The 22,933-nt window shown below is 43.9% G+C and overlaps 1 protein-coding gene across 1 annotated transcript in view; it reads right to left on the bottom strand.

The window, feature by feature from the left end:
• snrka (SNF related kinase a) overlaps nt 1–22,933 on the bottom strand; it is a 29,765-nt gene that overhangs the window by 6,499 nt on the left and 333 nt on the right. Inside the window, 3 exon segments of the mRNA XM_048261531.1 lie at nt 907–1,119; nt 8,188–8,329; nt 19,720–20,424. Coding sequence (XP_048117488.1) covers nt 907–1,119; nt 8,188–8,329; nt 19,720–20,308 — 944 coding nt within the window. The 5' untranslated portion in view covers nt 20,309–20,424.

Genomic DNA, 22,933 nt, shown 5'->3' with positions numbered 1-22,933 from the left:
TCTGGGATGCAGTGGGATTTCTACTTGTATTTCCCCTTTAAAACAGAACAGAAACGATAACAAGAAAGTAATAGTCAAGCTCATCACTAGAGCAGAAAGATGATTCCATGAAGCTTTTAGGCTGCGATCTCATATGAGTCATCAACATGCTGCATCATCTTGGAGTTTCATTATAAGGGCGTCCCCAGTGCTGGGGAAGGTTAGGTGGATATGGGCTCTGATCATGTTCATTGCAGGAGGCCTCTCTGCTCCATCAGTCACACACACACACACACACACAGCTTAGATCCATTTCACACTTCATTGAGGACAGAAGCAGCTGTTGTAGGAGGGTGTGGGAGTACCACTCCAAATAACATCCACACATGAGTGAGAGACTACTCCAGAGAGCGTCACTGGGTTGGCCTCTGTGGCTTCTCTCTGCACACCACCCTGCCATATTCATCTTCCTTAACGAGCGCACACTGGATGAGCATTCAAATGGAGGTGTCAGTAAGCGCTGATGAATGATGCTTGGAGGAGGGGGAGCAGAACTAGAGCTGATAAATGTGCTCTCTCCGTCTCTCGTCCTGCTCAGCCCCACATAGCCCTGCCCAGTCCCACATAGCCCTGCCCAGTCCCACATAGCCCTGCCCAGTCCCACATAGCCCTGCCCAGTCCCACATAGCCCTGCCCAGCCCCACATAGCCCTGCTCAGTCCCACAACTCTGCAGCCTAGACACCTGACAAGCAGGCCAAGCAGAGAGGGAGAGAGAGAGAGAGAGAGAGAGAGAGAGCAGGAGGGTGCAGCACAGAGAGGAGCGGATCAGACGCCAGCACACACAGACATGGCGTGAGGAGACACACATTGGAGACCGCTAGTCATGGGTGTTTGGTGCTAGTGTTTGCAGTGGCGCCCCAGCTTACTCCACAATGGCCTCGCGGTCGGCGATGTCCCCGAGCACCATGCGCTGGATGATGCCATTGTGCTCCTCCTCCGACAGGTTCTTGTGGGAGACCAGCGGCGTGCTGTACTTGGTGGCTGGGGAGGGGTCCACCCCCTGCAGCCACGCGTGGCTCTCAATCTCCTCCAGCGACGCCCGGCGCTTTGGGTCCCTCTGAAGCATGCGGTTTATTAGGCTAGAGAGGAGAGGCAGGGAGAAGAGAGAGAACATGAGCCTCACAATTACACACACACAGACAGACAGACAGACAGACAGACAGACAGACAGACAGACAGACACACACGTGTCTCAGTAGCGTAGTAGTTCCCCTAGGTCATGTTTTACACTGCAAACTCCCATACTGTACAACAGTCAGAAACTTTCAGCACACTAAATGAACTGAATGATGAAGTAGTGCCTTGCCCTCAAGTGAAACATCCTCCACACATCGTTAAGAACACTTAGTGGAATCCATAATTGTTAGAACCCCCCTTGGATGGTGCCAGCCTCCCCTTGGGATCTGCTACTCCAGCTTGCTCCATATTCACAACTCTGGAATAGTATCTGTGTGAGAGAATGTGCGCCTACACACAAGAGCACCTGCAAAGACATACACACACACACTCTTTGCACTACCACATACTGTATAAAGCTCCACAGACAAAGCCAAGTAAATGTTGCACCAGGGACTATGGAGGAGAAGTGAGTGGAATGGAGAGGCGGCGCGCCGGAGGCTGATTCCAGGCCAGTGCTGAGCAGGGAGATGCTGTGGCAGGGCCATGTGAGCGCAGGGCTCTCACTGATGTGAGCAGACGCAGACCTGAAGCCTGCCGCTGGAGCCCAGCCGAGTGCCGTCAGCACGCATAGCCTTCCTCTACTAGAACTGGACCAGGGCTGCCCGTGCCTGCCACATCAGCATCACACACAGTCAGCAGCCACCAGTGTGCACTGTCTCTACAGGCGAACAGTGAAGAGCATCAGCAGCGCTCCGTGCATTTATTAGGGAAGCAGTGTCCCTCAGGAGCGCCTTCATCCACGGCAATGTCCACATGCAGTGACCTCTTAGCACTGCTGCCCGCTCCACTCTGCTCCCATGGTCCGAGGGCAGCATATGATGGGCACATGGGCACAAGTGAGGCTACATGCTCCATATGCATGGTCACTGATAACACCACGTGCTGACCGGACACACTGCCATGACCACGCACAATTCAAACATGACTCCCAGTCCATGATGCACCTACCAGAGGGAGGGAGGACATCACTTAAGCCAGTATTTCACTCTGAAGTCGCATCCATTTTTACACATTTATCCATCAATTATTTATAGCCTACTCTTGGCTAAGGCTCCTATCTTTAGATGTAGTCCATAAAAGACGCGGTCCAAAATGAATTCATCAAAGGGTCATTTTTAATCCTTGGCTTTTAAAAGGATTTGGCCGTTTCCAACACTTAATAGGCATCATTTTAACCTCATATAAAGACATCAATTACTAAGACTTTTTCTATGACACAACATTGCAGAGATGAACCAAAACCAGGAAAAACAGAAACTAATAAAAAGACCCCCCCCCACACACACACACACACACACACTCTCTGCACTACTCGTTAATGTGGGCCTCTGAGAGCAGGAGTAGTGGAGGCAGTGGTGGCAAAGGTTCTTCTAAGGAGCAGGTGCAAACAGTCCTGTACACACTCCCATCCAAGTGTGAAGAGCCCAGCAAGTGCAATGTGTGTGGCAGTAACGTAACACCAGAGAACCTCTGCAGCTCTGCTCCACTTTGGGTTCATTCCCAAAGCCAAACTCCCAGGTTCACAATGACCAAACAGTCAAAACAATTAGTGACCAGGGACAAAATAATGGCCTGAGGTGGGTTTAAGCTTCTGGTTTATGAGCACCCCTCTGATGTGTGCTGTGAGCTTTGTCAGCTCCTGCCAGGGACTTGATGGTCTAAAGCAATAGCAGCAGAGGTTAAAATAGTTTACATGAATCCACCAACAGGAACAGAAGGTTATTTTGCCCTCTCTAAACACACCACCATAGAGGAACAGAAGGTTATTTTGCCCTCTCTAAACACACCACCATAGAGGAACAGAAGGTTATTTTGCCCTCTCTAAACACACCACCATAGAGGAGCTCCAAAAAGGCCTCAGAAGACATCGCTCATGACATCAGGCCTTTCAGCAGTGATTTTCATCTGAACACATCTGGAGGTTTTGTCTGAACATCCTGGAGAAATGGCCGTTTTCCTAAATTCCAGGGAAAAACTGAAACCCAGTCTTCCCAGTTCCCCGACCCCCTCCCTGCTGTTAAGACGAGGGGATGTGCCTGCTTCCTCTCTGGCCGCTTCCCCTTCACTGCTCACTAGAGAAAAGACAAAAAACAGCTTCAGATATATTTATAGAATCCTCCCAGGAATGCTGCACGTCCCTGCTGCAGCCAGTGCCAACTCCTCTGCCGTGCAGCACCACATATGCTCAGGCAGCCCACCAAACATGTCCACACACCTCTCCACACAAACACGCTCACATACCCAGTTAAAGACTGCAACGAAGGCGACAAAAAAAATATTTTTAAATGGTTGGTTGGGGTTACCTGGCTAATGCATTCAGCAACAGAAAGAAATACTGGAATGTCGTGTGGCTGGTCAAAGTACATGTTTTGGAAAATCTGCTGAAGCAAGGTACAAGATGTGTACTGATATGTTTTAAATGTGCAACTTGGTCTACAGCACAGACACTAAACGAGTGTTATGGTTAGGGGATGAGCAACATAAAAGGAGCACCACTGACCAAAGATTATTTTGTGCAACGGGAAAATGCAAGTGTTGTGTGTGGATGCGTGTGTGTTGGGCATTGCTGTCAGTGAGTGAGTAAGTGAGCAAACACTCAAACCTCAGCATTCTGCAGGATGTTTATAGAATGCTGGCCAACGCAAGCAAAGGAGCCCAGTGATGTACACAACCTCATGAGTGGAAAGTGCAGTGCTATGGAGCGAGATCTGGACTCCAGCCGATGACAGAAGGGACATTACGGCTTCCACGTAATCGTTGCGATAATCGTTGTGATGGCTACCGAGGGTGTGCTGAGTGCACTAGCCCTGGTCTGTGTGTGCATGAGTGAGCTGCAGTTATCTCTGTGATTCAGCAGAAAAGCCCCATCCGTGCCATGCTGCTGGACCCATGGCCTGTGATTACCACAGTAATGAGCTCGGCTAACGCTCGTGTCTCGGGGAGAGAACGGCCTGGACTGAGAGGCTGCAGGATAACGCCGAGCTGAGGGGATAACGGGCATCAGCTGGCCAGACCAGAACATGCTAAGGACGTCCTGTCCCCGATGCCTCAGTGCGTGCGCGCGGTCAGTCCCTTTCGTTCTGCCCAGTACGGTTCTGTACAAGCTCTGCTCATCACCCGTAAATGTCAATCTACACACAAGATTAGCTTCATCGTTCCGCTAATAATTAGCATGCATCCAGAGCTCCACAAGGTTGAGATGGTTCACTGTGTCTACACCTCGGCTCACCCAACACGTCTATTAGCTGTGGATGACTGAACACAATGCAGTTGCAGCAAAGCACTGAGGGGTGTTTCAACACACAACTAGAGAGAAAGCTGGGAAGGCTAGCTAGGCAGCAATACATTGAAATGTTCTTTTTCATGTACCAGGAGTATTCCCTGATGCCCATGCTGAGAGAGAAACACACCAAATATTAGCATATTTATTTAAATCAACAACAGAGGATTGAAGACTGATGAAATGCTAAACATCACTGTGAATTATTTATGACGGGGAATTAGTCCCTTGCCTTTCAAAAGGAGGTAGGCTGTAGGATTTCAAAACAGAATGTGAATAGCACACGATAAACAAAAAGCTGCTTAGTAGCCTACTTGGCAGAGAACCTGAGTAGGGAGAAACGGGTAGGGAACAGCAATAGGTGCTGATTCTATCCAAAGGACTCAGCATCTCACTGAGCACATGGCATGTAATTCCCAAATGAATTTGAAAAACGACTGAGATGCAGATACTAAAGAAGAACTTCTGTAGGCTTACTTGTAGCAGTTATGTCAGGGGTTCCCAACCTTTTTTGGCAGGTGAGGTAACTATTTTGACGTCACCAAATGTTGGCGACCCCAATCATTCACAACATGTTGCATCTCATCTCATCTCTGCTATAACATCCAGCTGAGAGCAGTATTTTGCCCAAATGTCCTAGCAAGCTAATTTGTTTGTTTGATTAACTGGTTGTTTTGCTACTTTGTTTGGAATGTTGATCAAGCATTATTACCCATGACGAGCTCATGTGGGATGTCTGTTTATTTTTACATAGCTAGATTGTAAGGAAGGATCCGATTAGTTACTTAACTTGGATATCATGGGGGTTTTCATATTCGTTTTATTTAATGTATACACTACTCACAAAAAGTCAGGGATATTCGGCTTTCGGGTGAATTTTCAGGATGAACCTAAAATCCACTATCGTAACACCCCCAATTATCACCACTTTTGTTCGGAAATTCTAAAACAACAATGTTTTTTAACACTTCAAAATAACATTTGCTAAATGAACCTTATATTTTTCAGTAGCCATAGGTGTGTAGATTTGAACAAAATCTGGTTTGGTTCTTAACGGGAGCATTTACTGCCTGAAATATCCGATTTTGTTTACCACGCTCGGAGTTATAGTGCTGGCCTGATGGGTCGCCTGTTTACGCCGTTTCAACGGCACATGAACGGTAAGACCGAGAATTCTCGTTATGAAATTAAAATTCCACTGGAGATCCAAGCGGATGTGTAAACGCAGCCTTACAAAACTGTTTACAGCTCTTCGAGTCATGGTAAAATGTCATTTTACATAGCTAATTTAGATACACCTATGGTGTGGGTGCTTGCGTTTCTTTAGGAATCCGCCGTCTTGGTTTGTATAGAAATGGATATTAAGTGACACATACACGATAGACAACGGACATACGGGACCGACGGTAATAGGGGGAGTTCCGATATAACCTTTACAGGTGAACTTAATGTAACCTTCTCTAAACTTTTGAATGCGCATGTCCAAGTTCAGTTCAATGTTTCAGTACTCAGTTTAGTTTCAGTTCAGTTCAACGTTTCAGTACTTTTTGTACTAAAACATTACATTTCACCCGAAAGCCAGATATCCTTAACTTTTTGTGAGTAGTGTATATAATTATGTACTGTACAGGTCAATTGTAAGATACCCAATATCTCAGCCGACCCCAAGGTTGGGAAACGATGAGTTATGTCAAAGGTTTCAGAGGCTCCGGTTACATTTAGCCTACAATATGGGCACACAGGCCAGTCAGGTTCTTGTGACTGGAGAGAAAGAACTGACATGATCAGTGAATATTAAACAAACAAACAAAATAACAAATAAATAAATAAATAAATAAATGAATAAAGACATAGCAAAAGGTAGATCTGGAGGTGTGGGGTTAAAGAGGGAACAGCCTGCCACAGGGCTGCCCTCCTCGGACTCTGGGAGTGTTGTTGTGATGGCAGTGCCACCACCAGACCACAGTGAACACGTAAGCTTCTCTTACATCAGCTCGTCTAGATCAGCACAGCACTTTCAGCAGCCACATTACTTTCCACCAGATGATCAATAGCGATACAGGAACCATTTCCTTCTGTGACATTCATTGTCTGGTACTCACACAACACGACAGGGACATACAATTCCAACACATTTTGGACCCAGAGTGCAGCTGGGTCCTTTCATTGCTGCAAGGGCAGATACTGAATCAACCAGTGAAGGGCACTACAGTAATCATTTGGACAAACAGGAAGGGCCAGGTTTAACAATGAAAAATGAAAGAAAAAACAGTCTAGATATCTATCTAGAAATGGCGTATTGTTGTGACTGCTGTCCAAAGAACATAAAGTCAATAAGTAGACAACACAAAACACAGCAGTGCACAACAATGGAAGAAATAACCTTAAACTGGGCTGTGAAGCAGGCATATTGTAATAGTGGTGGACTGTAATTACATTAGACCTGCCGTTGGCCCTGTAGGTTTTGTAATGAATAAGCAGTTGGTCCATAAGTATCAGTGATTGGCTATGGCCAGCTGCCAAAGAGCAGGGTGCACAGAAGACAGAGTGTGGCAGTGGAGCAGAAGGGTCTAGTCTGGCTCCTGTTCAGATATCCACAGCTTATTTCTTACATAATCACAGATGGGAGGCCAATGTGAACCATGCTAACCAAACAGCCAACCAATCAGGACCAGTCTGGCCAGGATACTGACCTTTGAAACACAAGACAACCTACCCATTAAGTTGATAAGATGTTCGCTCTTCATGCTATCAATACAAACATAGGTTTAGTGCTGTGCAAGAATAAAGGGGTTGTGCAGCATAACATCAGTATACATCACAAAGTCAACATGACCATGTGGTTCATATGCCATTTTATGTTGCTAACAATACGAGACAGCCTTCCCTTATGAAGCCTGCTCGGAAAATGGCAGACACCACTGTAATCTGCTGAAGTGTTTGGCATCATCTCCCTACGAGAGGTTCTTTAAAAGGACAAAAGGAACACAAACAGGATGTGCATTGAATGCATGAAATATCAGGTATACAATAGACTTGATTCAAATGTTGTTTTTATGAACAGAGAAAACAAACAAACTCATATTTAAAATTGGGGAAGATATGCGGTCATGAGGTTTTTTTTGTTCTCAAATGCCAAAAGCTAGGTTGGTTAGGGCTAGGTTGCAGGCCATCATTTTCAGTTACACCCAAGGTATTTGACATTAGTAACCATGTGAAGAATGCCCTTCATGGCAAAAGGTCTGTTTTACTGGAAAGGATGACTATGGCATCTGTAGCAGACTTCCATCTGAACTTCCCCTTCCATCTGAAGTATATTTTACAAATCTCCCACCAGACACCCCCCCTCCCCTTCCTTGACGCAAGCAACAGCAAGTGACAAGAGTGCCAGCTCTCTGGCCCATTCTCCACTCCCATCTCCATTGTTTACTTGCATCCAGTCATTTTGTCAGAGAAATCTCAAAGGATACAACTTTCCATCCCATTACTCAGTAAATTATTTTTGTGTTGACACGTTTACCACTCTCTGTGGATGGTTATTATTATTCTTTGTAGAGGAGGCGGCAGATAGGAAGAGGAGGGAGGGAGAGAGAGGGAGGGGGAGAGAGGGAGAGAGGGAGAGAGAGAGAGAGAGAGAGAGAGAGAGAGATTGCGTGAGAGAAAAATCTGTGAATGGATGGAAACTTACTCCTTGCAGTCGTTGGAGACGTGGGCGGGCACAGTGTATTTGCAGTCCATGATCATGGTGAGCGTCTCGCTGTCGTTGGCCTCCTGGAACGGCGGCTGCCCACACACCAGCATGAACAGGATCACCCCCAGGCTCCAGATATCTGTTGACCACACACAGACCCTCAGAGTCCAGCTAATTCTCAGGCTAGCACACCACACAAAAAATAAAATAAAATAATCTTCGATAGACTAATAACAGTTAAAGTATAGTATTTGTTCAAAGCGACTTATAGAACTAACAACATTTCAGAGGGTGGTCCCTTGACTCCCTTATAGTTTTACATTTTCAGGCTGTGAGGGTGCTTTCACACCTGGCTCGTTGGAGCAGTTGAATATCGAAGTGTTTCCCCACAAAGATTGGTTCCTTTTTGTGAATACAGCAATCACACTCTGTTTCAGAACAAAACCAACAGACCGAGACTACCTAGAGGAGGTGTTCTCAGCACGTTTTCAATCCAACTCTATGGCGCTATGTTGCATCTGGAACTTCAGCTCAACATTATAATGTGTGGGGGTTATCCAAATTAATCAATTACAGATTACTACAAGTGGCCAAGTTCATTCCTGGTGCTTTGCTTGTGATGGCTAAAATAAGATCAACCTAGATCATCGAGATTGCAAACAAATGGTACAAAACCAGATCCAACACATTACCTAGGAGAAAACCACCTACAAATTAATCTTAAGGAGAAATCTGGTCACAGAGTTAAAAAAAAAAAAAAAAAACGCTGCTACCGAAATGGAGTAGCTGCAGCTAATGGCCAGTGCTCCCAGTGAGCTACAATGAATTTAAACAGTGTCTTCACAATTACTGTGTTGAAAACCCATCGTTTTGTCAAGTAAGGACCTTGTTCATGTTGCACAGAACTTTAAATGACATTTTGAGTCAGTTAAGAGGCAAAAAGTCACGTTTAGTTGATGCCCCCAGACCCATCATTGTAGCTCACTGGGAGGCTCATAGGTTTAGGGCAAACAAAGACCTGGAACATCATCAAGCACTGGCTACTTAGCCCATTCACAGCCAAACCAACTTCCACTGAAATTTCAAAGCCATCAATACATGCTGGCTGTCCGCTGTCAACAAACAGATTAATTTAAAAAAAATACAGCACTTTTTTCATAATTTCTTTGTCAGGTTTGCTGAGATTTAGGCCAAGGATGCAAGCGTTGATGTAAGTCACTCTTCTTCAACAAAGTCTACAGGAAGGACAGGAACAGGAAGACACTTTACCCTATCAAGGTATCATTAATCTCAGCTCAACAAAGCCAGACACAGGGAAACTGAAGTGGGCTAATTAGAGTGAACTGTAAGGTGGGGTAATTAAATCCAGCAGCCTCAAAGGAACATTTCCATTAGGACCCTAAGCATCACGGGACATCACACCACACCTGTGGCTCCTCCATTAGATAACAGCATTCACCTTCCTATTCCCCTGAACATCTAAGAGAAAAATGAATGAGACTCTACATTCATGGCTAAAGGGAAAAAAGAAAGTGAAAGCGGGCCAAGAGCATGTCTCATGTGGCCGTAAACATTATTGTTTAGAAATTGAACCTGTAAGCAGTTGCCTCAGATGGGGGCGCTAGCATGTTGGCAGGAGCCTCGTCCCTGCTGAGGGGTTGTGTGCAGGGCTGTGCTGACATATGGAGCCCCACTCTGCACATGTAACCACGGCTTCCCTCTGCTCTCTTTGTTACCTGCAGACACATTACTCTCTCCCTCTTACACACGCACAAACACACACTATTTAAAAACATATTCAGTATACAATGTAGAGGGCTTTACTACTTCATGACAGAGGACATGATAAAATGTGTGTGTGTGTATGTGTGTGGAGGTAGCCTAGCAGTGTATTTATTACATCCCCTGAACTCAAATAAAAAGGCTGAGCCTATGATGAAATATGATAAACCAGCATCATATGGAAAATGTCTTGTAATCCTTTAAGTGTCAGATGTAAACAACAATCATGCAGAAAGATATTGGCCTTCAAAGGACGCCTGAACCCTTCCAGACAAACTCCGTGGCATCTATAGTAGACAGGCAACAACAATCGCATAGTGCTCCAGGCTTCACATTCATTTAGAATCAACCTGCCATATGTCTAGATCAAATCTCAATTACTTCTTGGTCATATTGGTTTTAGATAAAGCTGCCTTCCGAATTAAAGACGGAAGATTAATCCCAACCCTCGCCATAGGCCATCAGCACTGAGATATTAACACACAGACAGAGCGAAAGGTCAGCTCCACATGACATCAATGAGCACACAGCATGTGAATTACAAAATATGTGTGGACAAAACCCAAATCAAAAGCTGCTCCTGGAGGCATGCGGCGCACATCCGTCAGCACAGGCCTGTGGAGCCCTATCGTCCAGTCATTTCATGGATGGGGGAGAACACGGGGCGACTCGGCCTCTCCCAGGTTTGTGAGAACACTGAACAGAGTCATAATCTCATGCCTGGTTTCAAATGGCAAAAAAGCAGGAGCCCTCTGCATCGCTGAGCTGGGGGAAGGAATCCATGGAGGCCTCCATCGCCATTCCTTCCCCTTGATAACAACTCTATCTGGGCTCCCTACTGGTAAGGAGGCCTATCTACAGGAAGCAGCAGCATACCACATCCTGGCAAAGTCAAAGCGAGGAGATTCACCCTGAAGTTTAACCTTCTACTTACTAGGGGTGTACAGCGCAATAGTGTTGTCACGATACCAAAATTATGACTTTGATACAATACCTGCCATAAATATCACGGTGCTCGATACTGAAACGATACTACGGCGAAATCCTAAGATATCTGGAAAAGAAAGGACTCATACCTCCTCCAAGTGTATTGAGTCATTTGTGTTGAATTCGGTGCACTTTTGTAGTGTGCAGGTCAATTCTGGGTTCTAAACTTCCTACATAATTATTATTTTTAAATTCAGTAAAATATTAGGCCTACTTTGTGTGATTAAGTCCTTTATTTTTTGTTATAGTTCATTTACATTGTGTTGTGTTTTGCCAATAAAGTAGCTTTAAATAGCCAAACTAGGCTAGATCAAGGTCAGTGTTGAAATTACTGCATGCAAATCACTGAATGCTATGCAGAGGGGGCTAATCTTTAGGTCATCTGATGTACAGTATAGGCTTCCCTAGACCTTCCCGTGTTCATGGGATTTCTTTGGCAGTTGCAAAGGGAAAAATGTGAGGATAGTCTTCTTTGCGCCCAGTGTACAAGCACGACGCCCAACCACTCAGGTCTTCGGCCAGATAGGCCTACACCGCTACCTGTTGCAATATGTCTGTGTGCATTCCTACAATAACCTACGTCTATTTCTTTGATAACATGATTTGCTACCACGTAACAATAACCCGCTATTATTATTAGGACTCAACACGCTTTGGTGGTATTATGATATGGGCTTTAATTAGCGCATTTCGGGTAGCCTATCCTACATCTGGGCAATACTTATTGAACAAATTGCAGTCTACATGCCATGACAAATATTACCAGTAGTACTGACCGAACATGAAATAGATTGTTTACAAGTTATGGTAATGTTATTCTGGCGTGGAACATTGGCGCTTTCATCAATGCTAGCACCCTATGATTACAGCTCGTTATGTCTTATCAAAATGATTACAGCTCGTTATGTCTCGTCAAATTCATTGATGAAGGAAGGTTCGCTTTATCCCAGAGAACCATACTCGTTTCACTTAGGCTAGACTAAAACAGAAGAGAAGAACTTGGCACTAACCATGTAGTCGTGTTTTCTATAGCATATTCGTTAACCTGTCGTTCTTTAGACAAAAATGTTGGGATATGTCTGCGAGGTGTTTAGCCAAGTTCCATGCTTAAAATAGAAGTAACTTCTATACTCTTTGATAGGATAGTTACAGTGCGTCCACAGGGTCTGGGAATAATGTGAACGTTCCCAGTGATCACATTCTTCCAACTGTGAGCATTCATGTGCTTTGCAGTCAGAATGTGGGAAAAACATGGACGGCACGACGAAGGTTAAAACATACACCAGTGTTTCCCATACATTGACTAATCTGTGGCGGGGCGCCACTAAGTCAAAATCGGCCGCCACACATTAATATTCTATGTTTAATTTAATTTAAATATAAGATCAAATCCTTGCATTGCTATTGAGCTGCGCTTTTTACGCACGCAGCCTTTCCTTGCCCCGCCCCGCTCTCTCTCGTAGCCCGCTGCCACTCTCTGCATGTGCATTTAACAAAATATTCACGATTGTTGAATGATTGTTGTTGCCACATAGAAGCATTGCATAGAAGACCTCTGGCTAAATTGCTATTAAACCGCTTTTAGCATCGCGGACCATGCTGCTAAATTTGTTCAAAACTGTTGCATTGAAGTTAACTCTGCTAAGGTCTTATCACAACATAGTAGGCTACATTGAAGAGACTAAACGAAGTTAAGTTATGCAATCAAGCAGCATCTCAAAGCTAACGTTAGAATACTGTTTGGATGTCGAATTTAGCATGCTTAGCCTACTTACAGCTGCTTGTCAATTTCGTTGAAGGGCTCATTTTATTGACTTTGACACTGAATGTTTACAAATTCCCGATGTAAATGGAAGTGTTTTCCAAAATTCAAAAGTGCTTGTCCCAAGAAGAAGTACGAACCTTTATTTTAACTATGTAGAAAACGTTATGAATTGCATCCACACATCAGCAGCCTTTTAACTGTGTTACAATTGCAAGAGTTCCCTCACAAACATCTTAAAGTGACAGGCACTCAATTAAACCTATACACTACCAACAAGACGATCTTAATACACCCCCCCACCCCCCTTGTCCAAATCAGCTACCGCCACAAATTTAATCCAATTCTGTGGGAAACACTGATACACACATTAAAGGTTGTATCAGCAATAGTGGGGTAACGTCACTTCTGTTGATGTTCAAGCAAAACAGAGAGCCAGCTCGCTACTCCCTCCCCTTCCCTCCCATGCAACTGAAACTCTCCTAAACGCGCATCTCGTCGGTTATTGGTTGAAACACTTTATTTTGCCTTTGAGTGGTTGCCAACACTTGGTGGTAGCAATTGTTTGTGTACAGATCTCAGAGCCTAGGCTGCCTACAGAGACGCTTTTTTTGCCTTTAATGCGACAGGTTAGTGGAGAGTGACAGGGAGCGAGTGGAAGAGAGAGTCGGGGTGGGATCCGTTAAGGACCACGGGGCGGGAATCGAACCCGGGTCGCCGGCATACGGTGCAGGTGCCCCAGCCAGTTGCATTATGGCCGGGGCCAGAGACGCAGTTTTTTGACGGCCTGCTTATGTGGCAGGCAGCTAGCGGATTGTTAGGAAAGATTAGATGAATGATCATTTATGTTTGGGCCTTTTTGGGCCTGAAATCGCTGATACAACCTTTAATCCTAAATAAGCGACTGCATTTGCTCAAAAGTAAGGTGTGGGGCGCTTGCGAAAGAAGGATATGTAGGAAGTTCACCATAAAATCACTTGACATCAAAGTCCACACAGACTACAATTGAACTGCAATTGACAGTGATGACAAGTCCACAACAATTCATGGGCTTACAGCGCTGGTTTAAAGCAGTGCATGCTGGACTTCATACAATGAATTCTGGCATCGTGTGAAGCCCAGCATGCATTGCTTTAAGCCAGCACTGTAAGCAGCTATCTAAAGAAGTTGCACCGACTGTTTCCCAGATTTTGCTACCACATGAGGTAGCCTTCACGAGGACTAATGAAGGACCATCTTTGCTTTGCGTAGCTAGAGACTTGTTGCTAGGGACAGGTTGATTTCAGTACAAAATCTCAGTGCTGATCAACTTGAATAGTTTAACTAGCCTACATGCCCCATGGAGAAAACAATTAAGAAAGAGAAACACACCAGTAGAAAGTTCCTGGAAATATGGTATCCAGTATGGGGTTGTGAGCATGCGGGTAGGGGCTTAATGGACTCCAAGTATCTTAAAGCCCTCCTGAGTGAGAAGCATTAAGAATTCAAAAGTGACAGTAAAAACAAGATGGATGCTGTGCTCTGCTAATTGGTGCATTCAAGCACATATTCCTCTCCTCTCCGCTCTGCACAGCATGACTAGCAACAGATGTGCTGCAATCTACTTCCAGGGGCGACAACTTCACTCAAATTCTGATGAAATATAGCTTTGTGAAATCTCCTACCAGGAAGCTCCTCCTGATACTGCACGCATAAGTCACCAAGAAGTACTGCACTATGCAATGCATCACTAACCTAATCTCACTGACCATTAAGGGGGAACATGAACCAGTGTGAGTGTGTTCTACACAAGCTTCTGACGGAATACAACTTATCAGTTACAATCCTAGGCGAGCTTGGTCCATTTAATCACACAAAGAGAGAATCCATCAGATCAGTCCTTAAGACACATCCCAGCACCATGCAACAGCTGACCTCTGACACAGGAACAGTCCTGCATCAATCTGACTCAACACAAAACCTGTCCTCCATCCTACTTCCTACCCCTCTAAATGCCTAGAGATGGGGAGCCATGTTGGGGTTGGAGAGGCGGCAGGCTTGTCTCCAACACCTGCCACGGTGATTGTGGGCACTGTGATTGTGGGCACTGCCATGACGACAGCTGGCCTGGATTAATGATGTGCTGTCAGAGCCCTCTGGCGAGCCTGGCTGTGTTTTCAGCAGAGCAGCAGAGAGAGCCACTCTAAACACAGCTCCCTGCTCCTCATCTCCCCCTCTCATCTGGTGGAGGCAGAGAGGTGGACATGGATAGGCTAGAGAGGACGCGGCTCCCCAAGCTCCCTTACTCGGCTCCACTACCAGGATACACACTTGCAGTGTACCACAGAGATCTCTTGTTCTCAGCTTTTAGGGATATGTCACTTAGCAAAGCCAAGACAAGGCGAGCGAGCCAGCAATCCAAACATCCATTAAGGGACCCCGGCTCTGCTCTGGCCACCTGTGTCCTTCACTCTCTCACTCCCCTCTGAGCCCTTTCACACTCTACATTGACAATGTTCCATGTTAATCCGAGATGAAAACTCAAACAACATGCACACATGTGATCAGCTCAGCCGAATAACATGGTGGGAGAGCATGTAGCCTACTGCAAGATCTCCATTTACTACAACCACTGAGAGATGTTAAGCAAATGTTTCATTGTAATTATTCCAAAGGAACTAAGCTATGGGGTTTCAATTGGTTCATGGGATTGTTGAAGCCAAGAAAGTATGCAGAAAGCCTCCACAACCTCAATCTCTCTTGCTCAGATGAAGCAGAACAGTAACATCCCCATCAAAACCATTATAAAACCAGACTACTTAGTAACACACACACATGACTTGTTCACCACAGAGCATCACAAAAAAATGAAGATGAAATGCAATCAATTGAATTGCAGAAAAATCTAGTGAAATAATATTTTTTTTCTCAAATTCGCACTGATACCGGGAAAACCAAAACCAACCTTGACCTTCTACTGAACCACTGACATAAAAACAAAACAGCAACTGTTGCCATTTACACCGATCCAAGATACCTACTGCTATGACATCAGCCTCCCAGCTCTAAATAAATAAGACAGTCAGAACATTTACACAGCCCAGTCAAACCTACACCATGTGGCTATGAAGTCTGAACTTGCACTAAGAAGCCTATGTGTCAAAACCAGGAACAGACCTGTGCTAGACTGTTCTTTGTTCTTTTATGTTCTTTGTGTTTCAAGTAGGCTCTGGCACAATAGGAATGCCACAAACATTCCTGGTCTGCCATATTACACAAGGCCATAAGAGACACAGGTCGCTGGGTGCTATATTAAACCATAAAAGACACAAAGGATAGGGAATAAGTTACTATGAGAGTGTGACCTGAATGACAAAGAAATAAACAGTATAATGGCTTCTGTCTAAATGACAGGGACCTTGACCTTAACCAAGCCGTCATCAACGTTATTAGAATATGTAGTCATCAACTAGTGAAACAAGAAGGTCTAGACTTCAAAAGCTATAATGATGGCACACCATTAGTACTCCAGTACTTTTAAACATATAGGCCTACCTCTTCCAAACATACAGGCCTACATTTAAACAGATACTGGTTGATCATACCCTGCATTAAAACTAGAACAAATATAATAAAAAAAATATCCATCCTTAAAATTGTGTGAGCACTGGCTATCAGTAAAGGTTAGAAAGAACTAAATGTATTGAGGATTCCGACCCGACCACTATTCCTTATTGTTCCCATAACAACCAGAATAGAGATATTAACGCTGCCAATTTGAGAGTCAAAAAATAGCGGAGTCTAATAGCGATACACCTGCGATTGAATCCATGTTTGCTTCATTGTGGTTATGTAGCCTGAGGAACAGTAGGCCTGAACCTTAGTTTCACAGTATCTTACTTGAGGTCTAGGATGTCCATCACCTTGCACCAGGTTATTTAAAATACTGAACATGACAGGCAGTAGCCTACAGGAATAAACAAAATATGTGCCTAAGTGCCTGAATGAGTCGACGTGAGGGGCTGTTAGCGAAGACGAAGTTGCATCCAAAGCTGGCAGCACCTAGGCTACGGATCCTTCAAGCAAACTGTTCCGTGTTGTCTGCAGCTAATGTAGGCCTGTCAACGGGAGCTCCTCTGATTTTCAAGTGAAATCTGGATTACTATTTTTTCATTTGGCAAAAATGACAATGTGTTGACTAAGCTAGTAAGCTACCATCATGAACTGCCTTTTTAGTTAGAAAATAAGTAGTATTTCTACTTTATTTTAAATAAGTAGAAATTCCTGGTACAAGATGGAGTAACCTGATGCTTGCCACTGCTCGCTCTCCACCCCCTTTCACCTGCGGCACCCAGCCACTCCTCTGGCACGCCAAGACCAGACTAGCGAGTTCTGTGCATTCATGCCCAACTCCCACCATTGTACAGTTGCAACCTGCATTAGGCTTAGCATGAGTAAGAGGGCTGGGGTGGACCAACAAATTCCAATCATTGCTAGGACTATTAGCCACACTCCCTCTAGGCTGTGGCTTACTGGATTGACTTTCTGTTAAAATCTAACTTACTCCCACACACATCCGACACCATAATGACAAACATCAACATTCAAATATCAAACTTTTAAGGCTCAATCTGTACAATCTGTTCTGAAGGTCATAATTCAAATTAGATGCACGTTTTTTTCCACCACCCACGTGTGTAATCAGCTACAAAAATTGTTCAAAAGAAAATGTAATATTCTTGGGCAAATGCAAAAAGAAAACAATATGCTTCATAACTAGGCCTATAAATGACTCGAGACTCCTCCTTCCACCATTTCCAAGAGGCACAAAGTTCTCACACTCTTTTGTGTTCTCACTCACCTACATTGCACCCAGATTAGACATTTCACATTTGGTTTGAATAGCGCTATGAAAGCCTCAATATGACACTTTGTTTAGCACTGCTGTACACTCTGAGGAACCAAGCTCAGAAAGCACAGGGAGGCTGAAGGCTGACACATGCAATGAACTGATGCTTACAGTGAGGACTCAAAACCAACCATTAGTGAAAAGTTGTGAGCAGCAGCAAGCTGGTTAGGCCATAATGAGCAGTGAGATTTTTTTAGTTCATTGGTGATTACAGATGACAGTCCCTTGCCCATGCTTTCCTCCCTGAAACACTGGCATCAATTAGTTCCGCTCTGTTTCAATAGCTTAAAACAATTTTTATTTAACTGAAGAAAAAACAAAAATGAAGACATACAAACAACTTAAGAGGCATCCTCTACACTTCATGTAAAGCATGTAAACTTAGAGGTTTCTGACACTTTTCTATTAAAGCCATATAGGATACTTGACAGAATGCATTAAGATACTGTATATTTTAATATAATACAGTTTTCAATGTTACTTATGTTTTCATCCAAAAATACAAGTAGTAAGATATAAACAAACGTTGTTATTTAACAAAGTCTGAACACAGCAGAAGATCTGACAGACAGATAATCGATTATGGTCGACCACTGCATTGATGCAGCATCGTCCATGCCCGCATCGCGATGCATCGATTATTTGATTAATTTCAACACCTCTAGTGTACAGGGGGAACAAGCCAGGAGAAGTAGGCTATTTACAATGGCAGAGTAAAATCTAAACATATTGTGACTCTAGGGGGAGCTCTACAGTCGGCAAAAACACCTGACACTGCATAGTATACCTTTAAGTGAAATGAAAAAGAAAGCCTAACAATTAATTACATATAAAGGATGGAAAAAATAGGCCAGTATCACAATTCATCAATACCCACTGTAGAATCAATGCATCATAATATCCAATCACAGTACAGCCTAGTGTTAAGCTGTCTACCACAGAATACCACACTATTTCTGTGCTACCCAAATGCAGGTGGCTGGGAGTAAGACTTCAGAAGACTTCAGAGAACCTGAAGATTTTCCTGGCAATATGTAACCCATGTTTTATAGACATGTGCAAACAAGTTATATAAATGAATTTAGCATTTATAATTTTTGTGTGAAATCTGATACTGTAGTCTGATATGGGCCCAAAAAGACCCAGAAAACTTCACCCAATGAAAACAGTGAAAGTTCCCTAATGCTCAGGTCCAGTGCAGAGAAATATAAGAGCAGATAGAGTATTGATCAGGAGGCGGAAATCATTTTGGGGAGGAACTTATATAATCACAGTGTGATGGATTCAATCATGGGGGCTGTGTCAATAAAGAGTGTTTGAATGGGAGCTCCCACTGTGGCACTTGGCCACAAACAAAGACGGATTAACTGTACTGCCGTCAGTCTGGGACTGCACTGGAAATACAATTAACAGCAGACATCTCTCTGATGGCCCTTTCTGTGTGACGCACGGGCACACAATTACACCGCCAGCCACAGCTGAGGAGCTTCACACTCACTCTTTGGGTATGTGCCTTAGAGACAGACAGACAAACAATGTCAGGCTTACGCACAGTTGGTAATGCACAAGTGCCTCCAAAACATCAGTAACGTTTCAACACAGAGAAAGCATGAGGTCCCCACCTAAACGTCTCTCAATGTGGTTTAAATACAAAAGCATGTGATATGTCACAAACAATGGCAAAGCAAATGGCCACAAATGCTGAAATCAACCGTTTCAGGCTCTCTCTTCTCTTCTCTTCCTCTACCTGTGCACCTGAGGACCTAAAGATGGTTTCAATTGAGGCGCACTAACATGCGCAAACATGTTCTGGGCAACCAGCCCTGTCCTTTTTCTAAATGTCAACTATGGAGCTTGCATGAGCATGCACATATTTACGTCATTTCCCAGAGTAAGCCTAAGCAACTATGTTTAACACCAACTGACGAAATATTGGAAAAAGTGACGAAGGTAAACAATTACTTTTCCCTGCCTTAAACAAAATTGGAAACTACTCACTGTCCCTACTCACAAATTACCGCAATCATTCCATTATTGCTCTACATAATTATGCCTGAGGAATTCCTTCCCGAAACAGTCCTTTAAGCTCCATCACACCCTTTCCACTTACCTACAGCAGGTGCGTCATACTCATCCCCCAACAGAATCTCAGGGGCAGAGTAGGCCAGCGAACCACAGCTGGTAGTGAGCTTCTTGCCTGGTTGGAACTTGTTGCTAAAGCCAAAGTCTGTGAGCTTGACCAGGCCCTGTTTCTCAAAGAACACCACGTTCTCAGGCTTCAGGTCCCGGTGCACCACATGGAGTCGGTGGCAGTAGGAGATGGCGTGCACAATTTGGGCAAAGTACTTCTTGGCCAACTCCTCATTCAGGCCTTCCTCATGCTTCATGATATAGTCAAACATGTCTCCACCATCTCCAAGCTCCAGGATCAGATAGAGCTTGGTCTGGGTGTCAATGACCTCATAGAGACGCACAATGTTAGGATGCTGCACCAACTTCATGCAGCGGACTTCCTGAAAGAGATGCCCAGTTGCCACCGTGTCCAGCTTAGTCTTGTCGATGACCTTGACTGCCACCTTTTCGCCAGTAAAGACATGGCGTGCCAGCTTGACCACAGCAAAGTGCCCACGTCCAAGGGTTTTGTCCAGGTCATAGAGTCCGGCGATCTTGCCATCATAGCCACGCTTGAAGCCTGCCATTGCCACCTGGCCCTGGCTGGGAGGCGGGCAGGTGAAGGCCCTTGGGGATTATGCAGAGGGGGTCCAGCTCACTTCAGTCCATAAGATACTGACCTCAAGCCCATGGTGACGGGTTTCTGTTAGAGAGACCAGAAATTGAATGAGAAAAAAATGTATCCATCGTTACACATCACAATTATGTTTTTAGATTCTATAAACTATTAATTTTAAAAGCACTTTTACATGTAATTATAAAATCTGAACAAAGAAAATTATGCCAAGTTAAATAAACTTTTTTCCCTTTAATTAAGTATTGTACTCCTACTGATTGTTTAACAGTTGGAGCATAGTACAGTGTGACTGAGCATCATGTGGTCAAGCTACCAGCAGCCTTCAGCATGGAACATCATAGATTTCTATCGATTTCCTCTTGTTAGGAAAAACAAAAGCCATGGGCCAGGCTGTCCATTTACCAAGAACACTAATTCAATTTCTGTGACACAACCCACAGCAGCACAGACATGACTCAAGAGTAAGGCTGATATGTAGCCTTAGGCATATTTGTATTTCCCTAATTCTACATATTAAAGGGGCAAGGAGTGGCACAAAGACAACCTGTTGGGATGCTAACATTTAATTGGATTAGTTAATTGTATGCAGTTATTTGTTAAACAGTATTAGTTAAATTGGTATGCAGTTCACTGAACACTCAAAGGCAATGCATGCAAAGTATGTTCTGTAGGTCCCTATGCACAGAGATTACTACTAATGGGGAAATAAGAAATGTGATGTCCCCAATTATGTGTTTAAATATTGCTCTCTGGCAGTAAAATATCCCCACACCTGTTCCCCGTCATCTCATCAACTGAACCTACTCACTAGTTTGGAATTCCTCAATTAAAAAGCGATGTTATGATATTTCATAATTAAAAACTGTCACAATGTAGCTTGCCCAAGACAAATGCAACTATGACGATTCATACATTCCAATATCCACTTCCCAATGTGATTCATATGAATATTTGCAGACCAAATGTGGGATGCTGACCACTGATTGTCATTGGTGCGGACATAAATAACAATTACCTCTCAAAATTAACCTGTAGTTTGGGAACTGCAATCACACAACATAGCGCGAGTTCTGTAATGAGTGACATTTAGCCACACAAACAACGGGTGTACGGTTCTGTTAGAAAATGATATCGAAAACACGTCGAAAAGGCTTATATCATAACGTGGATACTCAAACAATACGCAGTACAGTCGACAAAAGATCTGGTTGTGGCATCCATAAGCCTATAATAATTAAAAAGTGCAAATTTACACGCCACTGGATTTCTAACAGAAGATTGTCCACTTTGAGTGCATCTATCCGGCTCGTTGTATCAAAAACATGTCATAACGGTAAACATTACATGATAACAAATAGGACAAAAATACACAATAACGTTAATGCCAGTAGCTAGTTGTCTGGGTAGAATAATCTCAGGCTTGCTATACACCGCACTCCCACCAACTGTGGAAGACCGTTGAGGCCATCATAAATTAGGCTTAATAGATAGACAATACAGCTCCTAAATGTTGCTACTAAATACAGCGCCTAAATGTTGCTACTAACACCTGCCAGTCTGCCAGGCCCGATCATGGGCTCGACATGCTGTTCCGTTAACTTGAATACATGCATCCCACCTGCAATGTTAGATTGTTAAACAGCACCGTTAACGTAATGGATGCCAGCTATTGTTAGGCTGGCGTGTATGAACATATTGGTTTGTCAGTACTTAGCATATTACACGAATATTTAGAATGTGTCCTACCAGATCAAAACGGCTTCATGAGCAGCAGTTCTTTATATGACCATTAGCCTTACTGTTATACGATGCATTTTCCGGTTATCTTGAACGTAGGATAGCAGCTTGCTAACACAGCTATCACAATGACAGCAGTCACACCAACGTTAACGGTATCCTTGGCTGACAAACATCTAACCACAGAGGAGCGATATAGAAATTAATTTCAACAACAACTATCGCTCAGTTTACAACTTTACATTGTTTAAACAACATAACGTTACAGTGCAATCTATGCGTATAACACTGGATGCCGCTTACTAAGCAGACAGTGTTAGCACGCTAACGTTAACTTCAGTGGAATCGTTCACTTCAGTTAACGTTCCTACATCCTGCCAATCCTCGCTAAATAGTTAGCGAGCTACCAATGTGGCTTGTGTTGGGCTAACTCTGGTAGCTTGCTAGCGAACTTGCTAAATGCATTCGATATGAAGTAAGTTACCGTTACGGTCTCCTATAATGCAAAGCCAAGCTTACTTTGACTTACTCAGCATAGAAACCAGACAGAACTTTACGACTCAAGCATGGTCCATACAACGATAAAACGAAAAGTAAACGTGAGCTGGATTGCAAGACGGTAACTTAACGTTAACTGTTAGCTGACATCTGTGCGCTTAGCCATCTGGCTAACATTGCCTGACCATTCCTATCGAAGGGATGGGCATTCAAATAACTATCTATCTGAACAACGATAGTTGATCACTGGGGCCAAGCTGGTAATTATTTAGATTAGTGCCAACTGCAAAGATAGATTTATCACCCATCCATATCTAACATTAAAATAATTTGCTCGGTA

Source organism: Alosa alosa, chromosome 13 (genome assembly GCF_017589495.1).
Source record: "Alosa alosa isolate M-15738 ecotype Scorff River chromosome 13, AALO_Geno_1.1, whole genome shotgun sequence".
In the NCBI taxonomy this organism is placed as follows: Eukaryota; Metazoa; Chordata; class Actinopteri; order Clupeiformes; family Clupeidae; genus Alosa; species Alosa alosa.
Note: the sequence above shows the minus strand (reverse complement) of the source record. Positions and strands in the feature narration are given on the sequence as shown.